General features: G+C 54.9%; 6 protein-coding genes across 6 annotated transcripts; 5 read left to right on the top strand and 1 right to left on the bottom strand.

The window, feature by feature from the left end:
- Positions 1-633: 633 nt before the first annotated feature.
- SPBR_05349 (uncharacterized protein) lies at positions 634-1,200 on the bottom strand (the record flags this gene model as incomplete). Its single annotated transcript, XM_040763626.1, has 2 exons — positions 634-1,055; positions 1,113-1,200. The coding sequence occupies 2 exons, from the start codon at positions 1,198-1,200 to the stop codon at positions 634-636; spliced, it is 510 nt and encodes a 169-aa protein (XP_040615370.1).
- Positions 1,201-4,026: 2,826 nt separating this feature from the next.
- On the top strand, positions 4,027-5,547 carry SPBR_04955 (uncharacterized protein; the record flags this gene model as incomplete). Its single annotated transcript, XM_040763232.1, has 4 exons — positions 4,027-4,251; positions 4,311-4,347; positions 4,406-4,853; positions 4,971-5,547. The coding sequence occupies 4 exons, from the start codon at positions 4,027-4,029 to the stop codon at positions 5,545-5,547; spliced, it is 1,287 nt and encodes a 428-aa protein (XP_040615369.1).
- Positions 5,548-6,759: 1,212 nt separating this feature from the next.
- SPBR_04706 (two-component response regulator ssk1p) lies at positions 6,760-9,200 on the top strand (the record flags this gene model as incomplete). Its single annotated transcript, XM_040762983.1, has 2 exons — positions 6,760-8,613; positions 8,682-9,200. The coding sequence occupies 2 exons, from the start codon at positions 6,760-6,762 to the stop codon at positions 9,198-9,200; spliced, it is 2,373 nt and encodes a 790-aa protein (XP_040615368.1).
- Positions 9,201-10,647: 1,447 nt separating this feature from the next.
- SPBR_05059 (carboxymethylenebutenolidase) lies at positions 10,648-11,858 on the top strand (the record flags this gene model as incomplete). The annotated part of the gene is made up of 6 exons (XM_040763336.1): positions 10,648-10,680; positions 10,769-10,793; positions 10,865-10,921; positions 11,001-11,172; positions 11,270-11,417; positions 11,529-11,858. 6 exons carry the CDS (start codon positions 10,648-10,650, stop codon positions 11,856-11,858), a joined length of 765 nt encoding a protein of 254 aa, XP_040615367.1.
- Positions 11,859-14,666: 2,808 nt separating this feature from the next.
- Positions 14,667-15,464, top strand: SPBR_05256 (uncharacterized protein; the record flags this gene model as incomplete). The annotated part of the gene is made up of 1 exon (XM_040763533.1): positions 14,667-15,464. One exon carries the CDS (start codon positions 14,667-14,669, stop codon positions 15,462-15,464), a length of 798 nt encoding a protein of 265 aa, XP_040615366.1.
- Positions 15,465-17,003: 1,539 nt separating this feature from the next.
- Positions 17,004-18,365, top strand: SPBR_05003 (mitochondrial trans-2-enoyl-CoA reductase; the record flags this gene model as incomplete). The annotated part of the gene is made up of 2 exons (XM_040763280.1): positions 17,004-17,215; positions 17,294-18,365. 2 exons carry the CDS (start codon positions 17,004-17,006, stop codon positions 18,363-18,365), a joined length of 1,284 nt encoding a protein of 427 aa, XP_040615365.1.
- Between the last annotated feature and the right edge of the window lie 372 nt (positions 18,366-18,737).

Here is an 18,737-nt window from a genome sequence, read left to right as displayed (position 1 = left end):
AATCTTGTAAGTGAAAATGTACGCCGCTTTTATGGTGCATCTCTCGTTCTTCCCCAGCCTGGTGGCGATTACTGCAAGGCACCTTTTTGTTTGTTTTCATTAGCTCAACGTCCGCCACGAATGGTTATTTGATTATCTCTATTTATCTCGTCCCCGTTAACTCTCGTCCTAGACGGTTTTCGTTATCCTGTGGCGGTGGTATCGTTGTCGAGAGATGGCGTACGCGAAACATGACGATCTGAGCATGACCGTAAAATCACCCTTACCCCGAGCTATACTCTACCTGTAGTCCTCGGTCAGATACAGGCGGCTTCCACAGCTGGGACTAACTCGGGTACTATTGGAGACAGCTATACCGCGCCCGTCTCGTCGATACACTAATAAGGGCAGTCCATTTTGATGTCAAATATTTCACATTTATGCACGTTTTTCAAAACGGATACCGGGCACGGTTTGATGCCCCCTGAGTCCGATGGCCCTCCGGCCCTTTCCCCTAGCTTATGCCTCTGCCTCCACCTCCGCACTGCCTCCGCACCTTTGCAGGTTGATATCCGGGGAGGGGAAGATTTGTTCCAGAGCCGCTACGCTGCCCAGCTGCCCAGTCCAACGCCTCGAGCCAGTCCTGCAAGCAGCCTACCCCTCTGCGGTGTTGGGCTGGGCGATGCCGTCGCTCGTGTCGATGCCCGGGTGGCCTTTTCCAAACGCAATCATGTCATGGCCCGCGTACACGGTGACGGACGACGTGTCCATGAAGAGGTCGCCGTCGGCCACGAGCTCCGAAAAGTCGGGCGCCGTAAAGAACTGTTCGTAGTCGTCCCAGTTGCGGAACCAGAGCGTCGAGCAGCCGTCAAAGTCGAGGACCTGTTGGCCCATCTTGGCGAGACGGGCCTTTGCCGCGGGCGACGTGTGGTGCTGGACGTAGCGGAGGACGTTGTACTGGGCAAAGGGCGGCGCGGCCACGGTGAGGTCGGCGTGCACCGAGGCCCAGTGCTTGGTAAAGTGGTCAAACGAGACGCCGGGCTTCCTGCGGAAGTAGCACGAGGCCTTGACGCAGGCTGCGCGCGTTAGCCGTGGACGTTGACAAAACCAAAGAGAAAGCCACGCTGACATACGCTGCAAAGTGACGCCTGCGTCGTAGGAAAGGTAGTCGTGGGCAAACTCGTGGTCGATGCGCACGTGGCCTTTGGATGGGTCGGACATGATGGCGCGTGGTGGTGATGCGAGGTGGGAGTCGGGAGATGTTGGACGTGACAAGTCTTGTCGTGTTGAGCTTCGGTCTACGACGAAACATTGTGTCCGCACGATTCTTTAATACTTATGCACATTGACTGCTATCCTCCCTGAGGCTCTTTCTGTCCCCTCTTCTTCGCCTCAGGAAAAGCATGTTCAAAGGAAATCCGCAAAGAAACGACACTTCCAAACCAACCAGCACGGAAAATGGTTGCCTACATTGGTCGATCTTATGCTGCGGAGCTGCGTTCGGAGAGGTAATGTGCCAAATCCTTGGAGCAGAACAAGCTGTCTTAGGATACAAGAGAGCCAGGGAGGCCTGGGACTATGGGGACAATATAAATAGGAAAACTAGCTTGCAAAAACGGCCATGTTCGATCGTATGGATCGGCGAAGATATCAGAGAAGGCCTGCATTCCATCGATGCCATTTTCAAGGAGGACCTACGTAGTAATATGCTCCATCGTCTCCAATTTGTTTCCCCTGTAACTCTACAACATAATACATTGTTTGATTCCGCTTCGCCCCTTCTTGCCTCCAATTGCTGCCTCTTTGTCCGATGTGTTTCTCCAACTCGAGTCCAGACCCTGCCTACGGATATTGGCTTCCACCTCGTTGCGTATCAACGGCAGAGTTCGTGTAACGGACAGGTTGCAGGAGTTGCCACGTGGAGACTGAGATGGGCTTCCTTTGGAAGCTGGAGACAGAGGTCATTTGTTGTGTTTGGGATGGGAACGGTCCCGGCTCCTCTTGGGCACAAGGACGGAGGTTGGACACGGTAAGAATGCTGATAGGATGGTTTTTCTGATAAATCATAGCTCCATGTGTACGACAAATCCGTGTGTAGATAATATTCCACTCATGAAAGATCGAGTCGAAGTGACATGCAGCACCGTCCCGTTTCTTTCCTTCTCAGTATTCTCTTTTTATAAGTGTCTCACCACTGAGTCTGCGCTGGTCTGGAGTCATTCTCTCGTCTCCTCTTGCGGCTTGGTTGCTGCCATTTATTTACTTTTTTTGCTCTTTTTAATTCGCGCCATTCTTTTCGCTCCTTTTGTTTTCGTGACAGCAGTCAACAGGCAGTTCTGTATCCATGGTGTCCTGTTTATTTTCTGTCTCTAGGACACCTTTTTGCCTCTCCCATCTCATCTTATTTTCTGTTTTCGTCTCTCCCCACACAAAACGAGCTCTTGGTCGAACCATCACATACGATGTACCTCAGCGAGGCGTTGTCTTAACGCAATACGTCTAAATTACTCCCTCCTCTTTTGGCTGCCAAGCCCAGCGAGCCCAGCTACCCCAGACGATTTCTGGCTCGCTTGTCTGCATCCGTTCAAAACGGGTTGAGAGCTCCGTACCAAACCTTTTCAGCCTTTTATTTCCTACCGCCACAACCCCTGCCTTTCCACTCAAACGACCGGTCAAACGACCGCTGAGCGACTTGTCTCCACCCCTCCCGCACCCATCCTGTCTCGAAAGAGGTAAAGGAGCATCGAAAAACTAAGTTACTTCTTGCCTGGGAACGGCTGAGGTGAGGCCGGGGTGTTATTATTTAATTTCTGCGTCTACATCGCCGTACTTTTTCTCTTGTTCAACGGGTATGGCCGTGATCGTGCTGCCATGTTTGATTTGGATAGGTGTCGCTTGAGCATACGATGTATGACATACCAGAGTAATTCGTACACCGTGCTGAAAACTTTCCTGGGCTCCTCTGCTTCTGCTCCATGGCTTTATTTTATCTCGCCAGCCGTCCCCTCTCGCCCGCCTTACATTAAGTGGGGCGGCATGGTCAGTGTCAAGACATCCGTGCGCTTCACGAGGACATGGTCTGTCTCCTCGAGTTCGCTTCACAGCCTCAAGTCCTTGTCTTTGTAGCGAAACCTTTCTTGCCGACTCGACGGTCAACTGGACAGGTTTCCCTACATCCTGGCTTCGTCACACTGTCCATCACTCGAATCAGTGCGTACCAGCCGTGTTGCCGAGCCGTCCATCCTGCCCATCATTTGCCCCATCAACTCTCCATCACAGTCACACTCGCCATCCTTTCGGTCTGGGGATTGTCTTTGTTGTCAATCTTGTCATCCGTACGTCTACCAGTGGTCTAATTCCGACCCACTTACGGTGTTCCGGTTCGTGCGATTATTGTGATGCGTTCGTGTCATGTCATGTCAGGTTTCTTGTTGATAAAGGGTTGCGAGTACTCCGTACTTCGTACGGCTGAAGCAAATGGCTAGCAGCTGTGCCGTAGAACCCTGTACAAACAAGGGACGAAGGGTTTCCTCGACAGCCTCTGCAGGCTCCAGGATCCAGACCATGAAGCTTCTAGCCAAGGACCTCCGCTGCCTCCGTGCAGTTAATGCTTAGCAGTATTAACAGTTCGTTTTAGTAGCAAATCTTGTTTTTAACCTCGCCTCCTTTTTAATCCGTGCCCGTTCTGCTCCTCGTCTTTGCAAGCAGCGTCATGCTATAGACGGAAAAGATATACAAAGAAAGTTATACCCCGTACGGAAAGGACAAGATTGTCACAACGCCATTTGCAACTCTAGTTGAGGGCCTCTGGTCCTTGTCCCAGGTCGGCTCGGCATCCAATTCATACCCGGTACAAGACAATTGAAGAACAACAGTCCAGACTGACAGGGCTCGACATGCCATGGCCTAAACGACAAACGCATGTTGAACTACGACGTAGACGGAGATCCAGACCACGTCTTCCTGTCTTTTCTGTCTTTTCCCACGTTTATCCTTGACAGTCTTCCTTCTTTGCCTCGTCGACGCGTCAGCACATCAACATACAACATGTCGACAGCGGCTGCGGCTGCACCGGCGGCAACATTCGCTCTGGTTTCGCCGTTTGGTGATCCAACCCTGCTTCCACACGACTCAAAGAAGGCCGACATCATCGCCAGCGGCGTCATCACGCTGTTCCTCGCGGGCTGTTTTGTGGCAGCACGATTCTACACGCGCATGTTCATCACAAGGACACGAATCGGCGCGAGTGAATGGCTAGTCTTGTTGGCATGGGTGCGTACATCGTCCTTGACTTCAACCAGGCATCCCAATGCCACTAACACAGAAAACAGATCTTCTCGTTTGGTGTCACCATTCCTCAGATACTGGGTAGGTTACGTGCCCCAACATACTCTTCGCCTTTTCGTACATCCGCTGACACTACAAGAAACGGGATACGGCATGGGCGCCCATGTCTACGACATGGCCATTGGCGACATTAACTCTACGGACAGCGCCAAAGCTGGACTCATCTCCATCCTCTTCTACTCGCTGTCCCTCACATTCAGCAAGCTGTCCATGCTGGCCTTGTACCTCGTCGTCTTTCCTTATAACTGGGTCCGCTCCGTCAGTTTCATCTTGTTCGCCGTCGTCGCCGTCGGCCAGACTTGGGTGCTGTACGTCATCTTTTCAGCCTGCACGCCGCTCGAGGCGTTTTGGGATCCGACCATACTCGGCGCCACCTGCCATCCGCAGGTCTTCTGGCTCTCCAACCAGTACCTGATGATTGCCACCGACTTTATGATATTCCTGCTGCCGCTGCCCGTCGTCTGGCGCCTCAAGGTCCGCCCGGGCCACAAGGTGCTCCTCGTTTTCGTCTTTGCCATGGGTTTTTTGTAAGTTGGCACACACCGTTCCCTCTAAACGTCCCAATCATACACACTAACTTCCGGGTCCAGCGTCTGCGCCATCTCCGTGATCCGTATTACACTCATCATCCCACTCACCAACAGCCCCGGCCCCGATTTTACCTATTCCGGCATCGCCACATACTACTGGACCGATGTCGAAACCAACCTCGCCATTGTCGTCGCCAGCTCCATCAACCTCAAACCGTTTGTCAGCCGCCTGCTGCCCAAGTCATGGCTATCCAGTCCCGACGGCGATTTGGCGCACAACAATATCAACAACAACGGCCGCCGCTACCCGATCCACACCAGTCTCGTTGACCCCATTGCCACTATTGGCTCGCGCTTCTCTCGCCTGGCAGGCCGTGCGGGCCCGGGGAATGGTGCAGGCGCTGCCAGCCATAATATCCACGGTGGCCACAATGACCCCATTGTCGCAGACGACACAAAGGTCCTCAGCATTTCCACCTCTTCGCACGGCTCCCACAACGCCTCGTCGTATCTCGACAATGACTCGGAGTCCACATCGAACAGCCGTACTATCGTCGACCGCCACGGCAATGCTGTCGACGAAGAGATGGGCCTGCCACAGCATGAAGCCGGCAGCGAGCCCAAGCCGCACTTGCAGCACGCCGTCCACAGTGTGCCCAGCGACCAGACGCTGGGCCATGACAGACGATGATGGGCCGTTTAGGTTTCATTGTCGACGATTTTGATGCTTGTCCTCTCTTGAATTGCATTGGCACGGCGTTTTGGGTATTTTTGAGACGGCTTCTCGTTTCCTATTGTGTGGCACATATATTACCGTTTTCATTCGGAGAAAATTGTACTCTATACTGTTGGTAAAATTGCATTGATTAATTATAAACTCCCTTACTCTTATAATGAAAGTGCATTAAAGGTACGTTTCGGCAGTGGTTAATAACAATCAACCACAAATACATGAGACAGCAGGCTGCTCTATTTCGTATAAGGCACCCAGTAAATGGTACCAGTTATATCTTGACAAGCATGCCCCAACGCGTCTCCTCAAAGTTATGTCTACATGAAAAGACAATTGAAATATTTCCTATCAAATTTTGAAATTTAACAAACCAGTGAAAAGCCGTCCGTCGTTCGCTATGGCACCTCATTTAGGTAGTGATCTACTGACGCAACAGACAAGGTCGCTTAATACACCAAAGACAATCCAAGTTAAAGTCAGATGTTCTCGGATACTTTAAGAACATGATTTTTGAAACGATGTACAAAACAATAATCAAATCGTCCTCTGTTGTTTACATAGGAACGCTTCATTTGAAGAAAACGTGACCTTCCCAACACACGTGACTCGATTTGCCGCCTGAATGCAAAACCGACCAAAGACATCCCCACACATAAATTGAAAACAGTTAGATAGGAAGGAAGCACTGACCAGTCGTGGCTGGTCCTGACCCACCCACCCCAGCTGGTTTAGTTGAGAGCAAGACCAAACCACACAGTAATAGGAAAGGAAAGAGGAGAAACAGAGCAAACTGCCCCGATACGATCTCCGCCAACTGCTTCGCTTGCTTCGATCGATCGCGTCCCTCACGCCGCCGTCTCCCGTCGGACAAACAAAACACAAAACCAGGGATCGCCATCCCCTCGGAGGCACGTCAGCTCAAAAGGTTCGGACAGAGACACGAACGAAAAAAGATGCTCTTCGGCACATCGACGAAACCGACATTTTCCTGAGGCAACTCGTTTGCCTGCATCCACGCATCTCGGTGCATCGCGCCTTTTGTTTGCATCGGACGGGGGGCATCTCCCCTCTCTGCACGCTGCAGCGTCTGCCATTTTCCCAACTTACAACCTCCGACACCCATCCTCCGTACCTCCTCCCTCCTTCCCGCCCTCCAGCCCAACCTCTACGATGACCGCGCCAGCAGCACAGCGCAAGGTCTGGGTGCGGCGGCCAGGCGCGTCCGCCACGCTTGTCAGCTTCAGCGAGACCGATGTTGTCGACGACGTTCGCGAGATGCTTCTGCGAAAGTACGGCAACTCGCTCGGCCGTGTCTACGACGCTCCCGACGTCACCCTGCGACTCAGTCCCCGTGAGGCCCACCAGGGCGAGCGGACACTCGGCCCAGACGAGCTCATGACCCGCACCCTCGACGTCTACTACCCCGGCGGCCAGACCATTGACGAGGCCCTCGTCATCGATGTGCCCATCCGTCGTCCCACCCCCAACGCCTCGCCGCGCGGCGGCCCGCCGCATGCCTACCACCTGGCCTCTGTCCATCGTGAACACGCCGCCGCCCACCGCGACCGCGACCACCGTGGCGGCGGCGGCGACTACTCCTCCCACTCCCCCATAGCTCCCGACTACTTTGGCCCGGGTGTCGTCCCCGACTACTACAACCACGGCGCGCTGACTGCCGAGTCCGAATACCCCACTGCCTCGCTGGCGCACGAGTCGGCCATGGCGGGGGCGGGGGCGGGCGCTGGCAGTGGCAGCGGTGGCAGCGGCGGTGCAGGGGCTCGTTCCGCCGGCTCGCAACATCTTTACCCACCCTCGCCCGGACACCTACATCCGACACACAAAGGCTCTCTTCTTCGCTCACCGCCTGGCGGTGCCGGTTCTGGCGTCTCGGCGGCATCGTTACAAGACGGCGGTGGCAGTGGAGGAGCTGGCGGCAGTGGTGGTGGAAGCGGAGGCAGTGCTGGAAACAGCCCGTTGAACCACCCGCATTCCATCACCATCCTTGCCACCGGCCAGGCGCCTACGATCCCCAGCCTGCCGTCCCCAGGCGGTTCCTCACGGCGGTCGCATAAGGAGCGGCCCAAGATTCACCGGCAATTCTCGTCCGTGCCCGACGACGGCTCGGGGATCGGCCGCGAAGGCTCTTCGCCCCAGACCAACGGCGCCAGCAGCAGCGGCGTGTCGGCACAGAAGGGGTTGACCGCCAGCGGCCTGAAAATTCCCATTGCGGCTCCGTTGCCGGGGAAAACCGGCAGTGGCCGGGGCAGCATTGCCGATAGCTTGCACCAAAAAGCCAAGGGCGGCGCTGGCGATGGTGGTGCCGGGGGCAGCAGTAGCGGTGGTGGCAGTGCCGACAAGGATGGCGCCGCCGGCGGCGGCGGTGGTGGTGGTAAGAACGGCGTCTTACTTAATGGCTCGGTCAACGGTGGCAGCAACAATGCCGCCGCAGCTCGGTCGGTCACGTCGCCCCCACGGCCCATGTCGCCCATGCGCGGCAAACGGGCCAAGAAGTCGGCGCGCCCCCTCAACAATGGCAACAGCATCGTCAATGACAGCAACAAGACTGCGAACGACGACAGCCAGAACACGGTCCAGCTCGGTCCGCTGACCGTGCCGCCCATCAATGTCCTGATTGTCGAGGACAACATTATCAACCTCAAACTGCTCGAGGCCTTTGTCAAGCGCCTCAAGGTACGCTGGCAGACGGCCATGAACGGCCGCGACGCCGTTGCCAAGTGGCGTACCGGCGGCTTCCATTTGGTGCTCATGGACATCCAGCTGCCGCTCATGTCCGGTCTCGACGCAACGCGCGAGATTCGGCGCCTCGAGCGTGTCAACTCCATTGGCGTCTTTGCGTCGACGCCGAGCGACTCGATCGGTGTCGGCCGCGACCCGCAGTCCGACAAGCTGGCCAACTTGGCGCTCTTCAAGAGCCCGGTCATTATCGTGGCCCTTACGGCGAGCTCACTGCAGAGCGACCGGAACGACGCCCTGGCCGCCGGCTGCAACGATTTTTTAACAAAGGTATGCCCTGATTTACGAAGTACATTAGCCCCTTTTTTTGCCTTGGACTGACCCTCCAACTGTTTTAGCCCGTCAACTTTGTCTGGCTGGAGAAAAAGATTATGGAATGGGGCTGCATGCAGGCTCTGATCGACTTTGACGGCTGGCGCAAGTGGAAAGAGCAGAAGTTGCCTACGCAAGGGTCTTCACAGCCCGCACATTCTGTTGGCAACCACAACGGCGGCAGCGGCAGCGGCGGTGGCAGTGGCGCTAGCAATGGAAATGGACGCGACAACACCGCGTCCTCGGACGCGACACCCTCCAAGAAATCCAAACGGCTCTCGGGCCACGTCAAGCGCCCGTCCATGTCCTCGCTTAACAAGGGCGAAAGCTCCGAGACGACCAACACCGTCTCCTCGGCCGAGTCGCCCGGTCCAGGACACACGCGCACCAACAGCGGCAGCGTGGCCGCCGGGTCGGCGGGACGGTCGCCGCTGTCCAAGCCGTCCATCTCTGAGCGGCTGGCAGCAGCCTCGGCGGCTATCGAGATGGACAATGCTGCCAGGGAGCAGGACGCGTCCGAGAAGAAAGAAAAGGAGAAGAAGTAACGGCCGCGTTTTATTCAGCTTCCAGAATTACCGATCTTCCTTATCATCCTTTGTTACGCTCTTCTCTCTCTCTCTCCATTTCATCTCTCCACCTCTACTACCCGCTGCCACCCCATCTCATATTGGTTTCAAGTACAGCACGACGAGGAACATGATGCACGTATACCCACCATTTTGCCTTCTCTTTCTAGTTCTTCGTTCTCCGGGACTGCTTTCCTGTCGTCACAGTAGGACTCGGGGCGTCATAGATGTACCAATACCAACTCGCAAGCACGCAAGAGCATACAGGAAGCTTCGTTTTTTTTTTTATGTGTTTTTTTTTTCTTTTTTTAAAAAATTATTGTTCATTCTTATACCTATTAAAGAGTTTGTAAATCCCGTAATAAATTACGAAACACGAAACACGAAACTAGCAACTCAGTGCAGTTTCTTTCAGTTTTACTCCCAGTATTTGTCTTTCGACATCATGTAACATCGAGAGCACCACGGCTGATGATTTGTTTTATTTTGCTTTCGCATTATTTCCTCGTTCTTATGTCTGCCTTGCCAGAAATGCCAATCCACAATGCGACTTTGTCATGCACTATCCAGACCACATTTATCAGGGCCGTGCATACTTACGACAACTGCATGATCTTGGCCAAAATGGGACCAACAGTCGAATACCGAATGTCAAGATACTGGCCTTGGTGCGTTTGATTGGCCGTCCATGACCATTCGTAGTCGAACGGCTGAGTCTGGGGATGAGAAACACCCAACTTTGGTGTGTAGCCGACGCCGGTTTCCAACAGGGTTGCCTTCGAAACTGCCAATTGAAGCGTCAGGGACTCCGTTTGGAGAGAAACCCTTTTGGCCATTTCACGCCACGGTAACAGCGTGTGTAGACACTGTACACGTATTGATTCCATGGGCCAAGCCAGCTCCGCGATCCGATGCGGGGCTTTTGGTGCGCGTTTTGGTGACATCATCCACGTTCCAGAGCTGGAAGCCCAGAGCTTACCCCTCCAAAATGCTCTGGAAAGTTAGACGCGCCGTGCATTGCCGAGCACTGGCGGTGCTTGTTCGCTCTTGCTTGCCCAGGATTCCCACTTGGGTTTCCACGGCAGTCGCGCCCGGGCAACAGAAACTCCGGGGTGGGCAATTGCTCTTGCCCATTAGTAATTGTACTGGCCGCGTCCGAGGTACAAAGTAGCTCTCACCGTCTCGTTTCAATCGCGCTCTCTCTTTTGTGTTCGTATCGTCATTCAAGTGCACATTGTTAAAAAACGCATCTTGAGCTTCATCGCTTTTCGGTACGTTGAACGTTGGAAGGGCAGCTACATTTTTATAGCTGTCCTCTCGGCATCCTAGCTTCCCGTTACGTCTTTCGGCGACTTTTTGCTCGCATGCTAACCGACGGCGATTCGTGTGTCGTCCCAGTTTTCGACCATTACGCATAACCATAACAATGTCGACGCCTGCTGAACTCGGCCACAGTGACGTAAGTTTGGGGGGCCAGAGCGACGAGGCTACGTGCCAGGACATGGAACCGCAGACGGCTAATGTCTCCGATTGCTTTCTTTGAATAGGCCTGCTGCAATGTTCCTCCCATTGGTGAGTTCGACAGCAATACCAAGATTGTCAGGAACCATGTCGTACCTGAATTCTAACCAGCATATCAATAGTGGCCAGCGGCTACGAGATCAAGGGCGAATACAAGACCGTCGGCGATCTGAAGACCTGTATGCGAAATGCCCCTCCCCAGCGACAGCCCGTCATCCGTAGACGCTCCATGCCCCGATGACTGACGCCGCGATGTAGACGCCACCGGGCCCGATGAAGCGACCAAGGGCATCATCTATGTCGCCGACATCTTTGGCTACAAGGACCAGACGCTGCAGGGCGCCGACATCCTGTCTGTCACTGACAAGCACCAGCAGTACAAGGTCCTGATTCCGGACTGGTTTGACGGAGAGCCGGCTGCTCTGGAGATGTGCGTTTGCGCTCCGCTAGCTCATGTTTCTTACCCTTTCGTTTTCTTTCTTTTCGCCTTTTACAAAGGCGGCTTGCTAATGTTCATGACCCAACAGCTTCCCCCCGGACACCGAGGACAAGAAGGCCCGCCTGATGGCCTTCCTCGGCAAGCACCCGCCGCCGGTCACAGCCAGCAAGCTCCCCGGCTACGTGAAGGCCGCCAGCGAGGCTTACCCCACCATCAAGTCCTGGGGTGTCATTGGTGTACGTGCCTCGTGCGATTTTTTCGTCCTTCTTCTTCTTGTTTCGCTTTTTCTTTCTCTTTTTCTTATCATTCATGTTTTGCTATCTCCTTTTCCCCTGCTAACCGTTTAGTTCTGCTGGGGTGGCAAGGTCGTTTCGCTCGTCACGTCGAGCGCCGAGAACCCTTTCGCCGCCGGTGCCGAGGCCCACCCGGCCATGGTCGACGCCAAGGACGCTGCCGGCATCAAGGTGCCTCTGGTCCTGCTGGCCTCCAAGGACGAGCCCCCTGCGGATGTCGACGCCTTTGAGAAGGCCCTGACCGTGCCGCACCACGTCGAGACGTTTGCCGACCAGGTCCACGGCTGGATGGCAGCCCGTGCCGACCTGGCCGACGAGCACATCAAGTCTGAGTACGTCCGCGGCTACAAGACGGTCGTCGAGTTCTTCAGCAAGCATGTCTAAGCAAAGGGGGCTTGCGGGCGCTCTGGTGGAATTCGGCAAAATGCCATGGCAAGGCCAACAAATAACAAATTTGACAATACTGGGCAACGTGCATTTGTCTACCTCGTCCAACAGAATGAAACTCAAAATGATTCGGACTGCTATCCAGTGCTTTCTGTCGCCTCGTGTATGTCATAAGCCGTCTGAAAGTGAACAAAGGCATCTGTGAAATGTCGACCATCTGTCGTCTTGTCAAAATGCGTGCTTGATGGCCTCGCATAGCATGGGTTCTCTTGACACAAAATCCCATGGGACATAAATTGTCAGCCAAGACGCCCCTTTGCCACGGAGGCCATCCCCCTTGCAGATAGCGTCCATGGCACACGTCTTGCTCATTCGTTGCTTGCCGTCGTGGCTGCTCTGATATCTCGCTGTACAGGACGAATGCACGCTGCAGCGAATGCAAGGGGAACTCGGAAGACCGTTTCTCAGTCTTTCTTTCCTAGCATCTCGCTGCCACGCTAAAGTCTTACGCTTTTTGGCCTTGTTCGTCCCTTACCTCCCTCCACCTGTCCTGCGCTATAGGGAGGTTATTGGACCCTGGCCTCACACCTCGACTGCAACCATTGCACACGATACGTAACGCGTGTGCCTTCCATTGATCTGGGACCTGTTTCCTCACTTGCCCCGATTTGCCAACGAAAAGCCCGTTGCCGGGACGTCCTTTTCTGTTCTGTAGACGGGTTCACATTCACCTGTTAGCGACACTTCCGCCGCAGCTCAACATCCGCCTGGGTTATCGTCTTTTTGTTCAACGGTTTCTTGCTCTACCTTCCAGCGTTTGAGCCTTTTCTCGTACTTCGGTAAACCGCTACGCATGGGAACAAGCGTGACAAGAGACTCTTGGGCTTCACCCCTTTCGGATCCGTCCTAGGGTGCCGCCCGGACACTAGTTCCCAAAATGGCAACGGCAATTCTGAAAAAGGGGCCTCCACACCCAAAAGTTTCTTTTCTGCCCACCACCCCTGGACGATGGTTGTTGCCACCCCCTGCCAGCTCAACTATTCAGTTCCAAAACGACAAAGCCGTCATTTTCTTTTTGCTTTTCCTTTTCGTCCGGCAAACAAAACGGAGCCTAGAAAATGTACGAAAACTTTCTCACTGCACCTTGTCATGGAGGACCGCCCACGAATTTACAAGCAATCTGGTGATGGTATACGTTTGTGCGTCTACGTAGGGAACAACTCGATCCGTTCGTAGAAGATGCAAGTAAGATACTGCTGGCAACCGGTAGTGCCTGCCTGGGGCGCCCGTTTCAAGCCACAATCCCAATCCCTGGATGATCTTTTCTGGTTTCTGGAAAACACCAAAATGCATCGCCTCGCATTGATCTGCTCACACAACTCTCCGGGTTTACTTGGCAGTCGATCCGGCATGCCAGGAAAACTGGCTCACCACGCCCGCCAAGCAGTATCTCCTGGAATGTTTTTCGGCTCTACGAAATATTTCAGCTTGCGTCGTCACGAAACCGCCGCTTCCACTTGTGGGCTCCTTCCCCGTAGCTGCACTAGATCTTGACGTCCATTCTTGGGTCGGGGTCTGGGTCTTACGGACCCCGTCTTTCCTTCCTTCACAGGCCCGGAGGCTCTCATCGCTCACAAAGCCACTTAACCCAATGAGACCTGCCCCCTGTTCCCACTCTTATTGCGCCGCCCACGGCAGGTACCACTGACGTCCACCTACCATTCTCGCTTTCCACCTGCCTTCCCCCCTTGCATCTTGTGTCGTGCGTGTTGCGCCCTCCCGTCGCTCTTGCCTGGCATTTTGTAGTCGACCATCCAAGCCATCGTTGTTACCCTGTTAATGCTTCGGTTTTCTCGCTTTCCCTGACCATTTTTACCAGTGAGCAGTTCCCATTGGCGTGTTCTAAAAGCTTGTCACTCGCTCTTGCCCCATACTCAGATCTGTCCTGCATTCCACCCATCACTGTGCCGAACGTCTGGGACCCATCTGCCACTGCATAACAAAATAATAATAACAGTCTTCTCCCACCCGCCACGAAATCAAAACACTTATTGCATCTGGCATCAAACAAACACCCTGCATACTTTCCAGTATTCTGAACATTCTTGCGAAACAGAAGACGCCTGGCCATTCCAAAGCAGTCTCCGGACCCGTCCAGCTAGCCAAGTCGCCGGCCAAAAAAAGAAAAAAAAAGAAGAAAAAAAAAGGATACAAACGCTACCAGCAGCGTCGTAACCTCATCTCCCCCGCCCGGACCACCCTGCCTCTTTCTTTTCTTTCTCCCGCTGCCTCCTGTCCCTGACCCCGACTGCCCCCATCGTCCGTCGACTGTCCAACGTTTTCCTCCCCTGGCTTCGATTCTCGAATTTACATCGTGTTGTTGGCGTCCCATTGTCTTTATACTCGCCATACTCGCAGCCTGCAGCCGCCAGAGACGCTCGCCCAGCTGTTGATCTGAACTGTCTTACTCCTGCACGTGGAGAGCTCTCCACCAGGCTGTGCTTTGAGCTTCCCGTTCATTGCGATCGACCAATCTTCACCAAAACGGATCTTTGTCACTCTGCGCAAGCAAACAAACACTCGATTTGCCGACGCACTATCGCCCCAACCTGCAAGCACTGTCTATCAGCCCGTCAGGTCCTTGCTCAGAAAAGGCGTCTACTCGTGTGCCCATAGCCAGAGCTCCTTTAGTCCACCGCCATCGCTTTGCATTGTGTCTCCTTCTCCTGACATCGCCGAATCATACCGTCTGACGCATCCTCTGACCTCCAAAGGTTTATTTCACACCGCCTCCCCAACGCAGCCATGCCGGCCAGAACAAACGGGTCGGCGACGACCGCTCTGGCGACAAAGCCCAAACGGTTCGAGTTGCCCGCGCTTGATTTCAAATTCGGGTCCCTGACCGATGGCACCAACATCCCGCCGCCCTTGCCGTCGCCAATTGAAGAGGAGCCGTCGGAATTGAAGCTCAAAGAGAACAAGCCGAGTGCCACCAGCAGCAGTAAGACCAACGGAGCCCTGCCCGGTGCCGATGATGCCACCTCCAACTCTCTCTCCTCCCCAACGCGCCCCCTCGGCCGCGCGGGCCTGAAGCGCCCTGCGGATGACATCCCGGCCTCACCCACGCTGTCCTCGCGCCCCGGTAGCATCCGGCGCCTCTTCAGCCGGAATCTCCTAAACACCGCATATGCTAACGCTGAAGGGAACGAAGGCCACCTTCCCACCTCCAACAGCACCGCCACAGTCCCTGGCAGCATCATACGCCCTGAAAGCCGCAGCGACGGCAGCATCCTGGACGAGCGCAAGGCCCGCCGTTCCAGCGGCTGGTTCCGCCGGTTACGAGGTGGTGGCACCGGAGACAGCCTGGCCAGCTCAAGTGCAAGCATCAACGGCGGTGCACCGTCGTCGCCGTTGTCGAAGCGCTCGAGCGTCTTGTTTGCAGATGCTAAGAAGCCGCGGCCGCAACCGCAATCACAACCGCAACCGTCGGCAAAGCCCGCAGGCCCACCACCGCCCATGATCCCGGAGCTCGGCGAGCTCGAGGCCAAGGTTGATCTGGACGAAGGCAGCCTCGGTGGCGACCTGTTCAAAAATATCAAATAAGCTTTCTCGGCGCCTTCACACCCAGATTCCCAACGGCTTTTAGCACACACCCGACACCGGCGACAATATACATTCGCAAGCCCAGCGCAACGATATACTGTCTTCCACGCACATCGTCTTTACGCAACTTTTCATATCCCTTACTCGACCCCGGGTTTTCCTCTCTTTATTGCCAAAGGCGTAATCTAGCACAACCAACACCACAGCCACCCAGCACACTTTCATTTCTTAACACAACCTCATTCTTTCTTAGACCTAACCCGCTTACATCGACATCACCGACGCGCTGTTGCCGCACCCGAGTACAATAAGGCAGGGAAAATTCAAAATACAGGGAGAGGAGAAAAGGTGGATAAGTGATACCCGAGGTCGTTCACCGGCATCGCACGAGGAATGCTCTCCTTTTTGTTTTCTATTGTTCTGCTTTTTTTTTTTTTGCCACTTGTTTTATAAATATGTTTACCCCCCCGTGTTTTGATGGCATTCTCCTTTTCACCCACACATTTTGTATTACACCTTATTTGTTTTCGTTTTGTTCTTTTTCTCTCGCATCGACAGCCTTTATTGCTATACCTCTCTTATGTCAGTTTCATGTTGTATTGGGGGTTGTCTTGCGATTCTTGGCGGTGCCAATCCATTCGTTTGATTGCTTTCCCTGTCCTGTTCTTTACTTCACAGTGGCCCATGAAGTCTGGTCAGCCCGGTATGCCAAAGGCTATCAGCATGACCACGACTGGCTGGTCCATACGCCCACAGAATTTGATACCGGGCATCATGTTGCTCCCCTGTTACGGCTTCTCAACAACCCACCGATCTCGTTGGACGTCTCTTTGCCCCTCGTGAGTGACTTGCCGATTGACGGAGTTTCTTCAAATGTTCTACATGATTGGTACGGCCAAGGTGTATGTGGTGTCATTGGACGGACCCGTTTTGGCAGCGTTGCGTTCCGCGCTTTGACCTCCAGTCTTTTTTGTTTGTAAGATGCGTTGATATGCGGAGACTGATTCGTGCAAGAAGCGGCACACTCTGCAGGCGGGTCAAGACTTTATGCCGTGCGAGCGTCTGCGTGGATGGGAGACGACGTGGACATGGGCAAGGTGCCTTCCGCAAGTAGAGAAAAGAAGAACCAAAGAAGACGGAAGAACGGATGAAAGTATCAAAGCGCTTCCCTTAGATAATAAATAATACACATTTTGAAAGTCAATATCGTACTCTGTTCCTCCCGACTTTTGAGCTATTGATTTATGACCACGTGACCCGCTGCGAAAGTGGTAGGAACCGTTGGAATACAGTGCCTAGTGCATACTGTCGGTGCTGTTTGACAGCTCTTCATTCGCTAGAGCTTAAGCTCAGTTACCGAACAATGCCGTCATCGCATCAGACGATTTTTGAATGGCACACATGGACAAGGTCAAGTAACGGCCAATTCTTTCGGCCAACCATATATATACCGACAAGAGTGGTTTTGATCAACGCTCTTGGTACAAGAAAACAGAATATATAACGCCTTTGCACACGTCTCTAAAAGAAGCAGACGTCATGGCTGCCGCTCTTGCTCGCCCGGCCCGGTTGCCGATGCGGACGACGACATCCGTTGCTGCGGCTTGGAGACCCATCGTTGGGACACAGATGCAGACACAGCGCAGCCCCATGCTGCAGACCGGTGTCCGGTTCAAGTCCGGGCCCTACGGCTACACGCAAGCCAAGGCTCTCGTTTTTTCCAAGTTGGGCGAGCCTGCCGATGTTCTGAGGTACGCGTCTGACGTCTGACGTCTGCATATATCATTGGTTATGCTCCTACTGTAATGCTGACGTCCTTTGCTTCTCAGCGTCCACACACACTCCATATCACCCACACTGCCGCCCAATGCGGCGCTGCTGCGCACCCTGGCGGCACCCATCAACCCGGCCGACATCAACACGGTCCAGGGCACGTACGGCGCCAAGCCGACGTTCTCGGCACTGATTGGGACCGCCGAGCCGTCGTCTGTGCCCGGCAGCGAGGCCTGCTTCGAAGTTGTCTCGGTCGGGTCCGGGGTGACCACCCTCAAGCCCGGCGACTGGGCCCTGCCGGCCGCCCCCGGCCTCGGCACCTGGCGCACACATGCTCTGGTGGACGATGCAGACGCCAGCCTCGTCGGCATCCCCAGAGACAAGCTGGACGGACTGACGCCGGCGGCGGCGGCCACGGCCACGGTCAACCCCTGCACGGCGTGGCGCATGCTGCGCGACTACGTCGACCTCGTCGCGCTCAGCGTCCGCGCGGGCGCGGGTGCCTGGTTCATCCAGAACGGCGCCAACAGCGGCGTCGGCCGGGCCGCCATTCAGCTCGGCAAGCTGTGGGGCCTGCGCAGCATCAACGTCGTCCGCGCACGCGACACGCCCGAGGCGACGGCGGCGCTGCGCCGGGAGCTGACCGACCTGGGCGCGACGGTTGTGGTGACCGAGGAGGAGCTGCAGGAGCGCGGCTTTTCGAGCGGCCGGCTCCGCAGCGACGAGCTCATGGCCGACACGGAGAGCCCGCTGCTGCTGGCGCTCAACTGCGTGGGCGGGCGGCCTGCGCTGGGACTGGCCAAGTGCCTGTCGGACGGCGGGCGCATGGTGACGTACGGCGCGATGGCGAAGCAGCCCCTCACGATCCCGGCGGGCCTGCTGATTTTCCGGGACCTGGCCTTCCACGGGTTCTGGTTTAGCCGCTGGGGCAAGGCGGACCCGGCCGGGCGTCGGCAGACCGTGGAGGCGGTGCTGGACCTGATGCGGACGGGCAAGTTTTTGCCCGGGCCGGCTGAGGAGATTCCCTGGACGTGGGAGACGGAGCCCGAGACGCTAAACAAGGCTGTGGCAGGCACACTGGAGGGCTACCGGTCCGGCAAGGGCATCTTTGTATTCAAGGATACATGAGAGAGCTGCGGACGCAGAAAAGTTTGTACATATGGTTTCACAGCTCACAGTACGTCTTTCGACAATGGGATACTGTCTTATTCATAATTTCATTTGCTCACAATAAAAGGGAGGTCGAAGGGGAACAGAGACAACCGGAAAGTTGAACAATAGAAGCTAAAAGATAAAAAATGGGAAACCAACGAGCATCCTCCTTCTCGCGCTGCCGATCTATGCTGAGGTAAAACAAATACATGAGGATGCACAAACATAATCCAGAAAGACGCAACGGTAAGAAAAGGGAAACAGGGCACAGTGCGATAGGAGGAACCTGGTGAAAAATGGAAACGGGGCGGTAAAATGGCAAGGGGGGTTGCTAGGCGGAGGAACGAA

The sequence above is a fragment of the Sporothrix brasiliensis genome (assembly GCF_000820605.1).
Source record: "Sporothrix brasiliensis 5110 chromosome Unknown Cont21, whole genome shotgun sequence".
NCBI lineage: Eukaryota > Fungi > Ascomycota > Sordariomycetes > Ophiostomatales > Ophiostomataceae > Sporothrix > Sporothrix brasiliensis.
The sequence above is the reverse complement of the archived record's forward strand: the minus strand, read 5'-3'. Positions and strand labels throughout refer to the sequence as shown.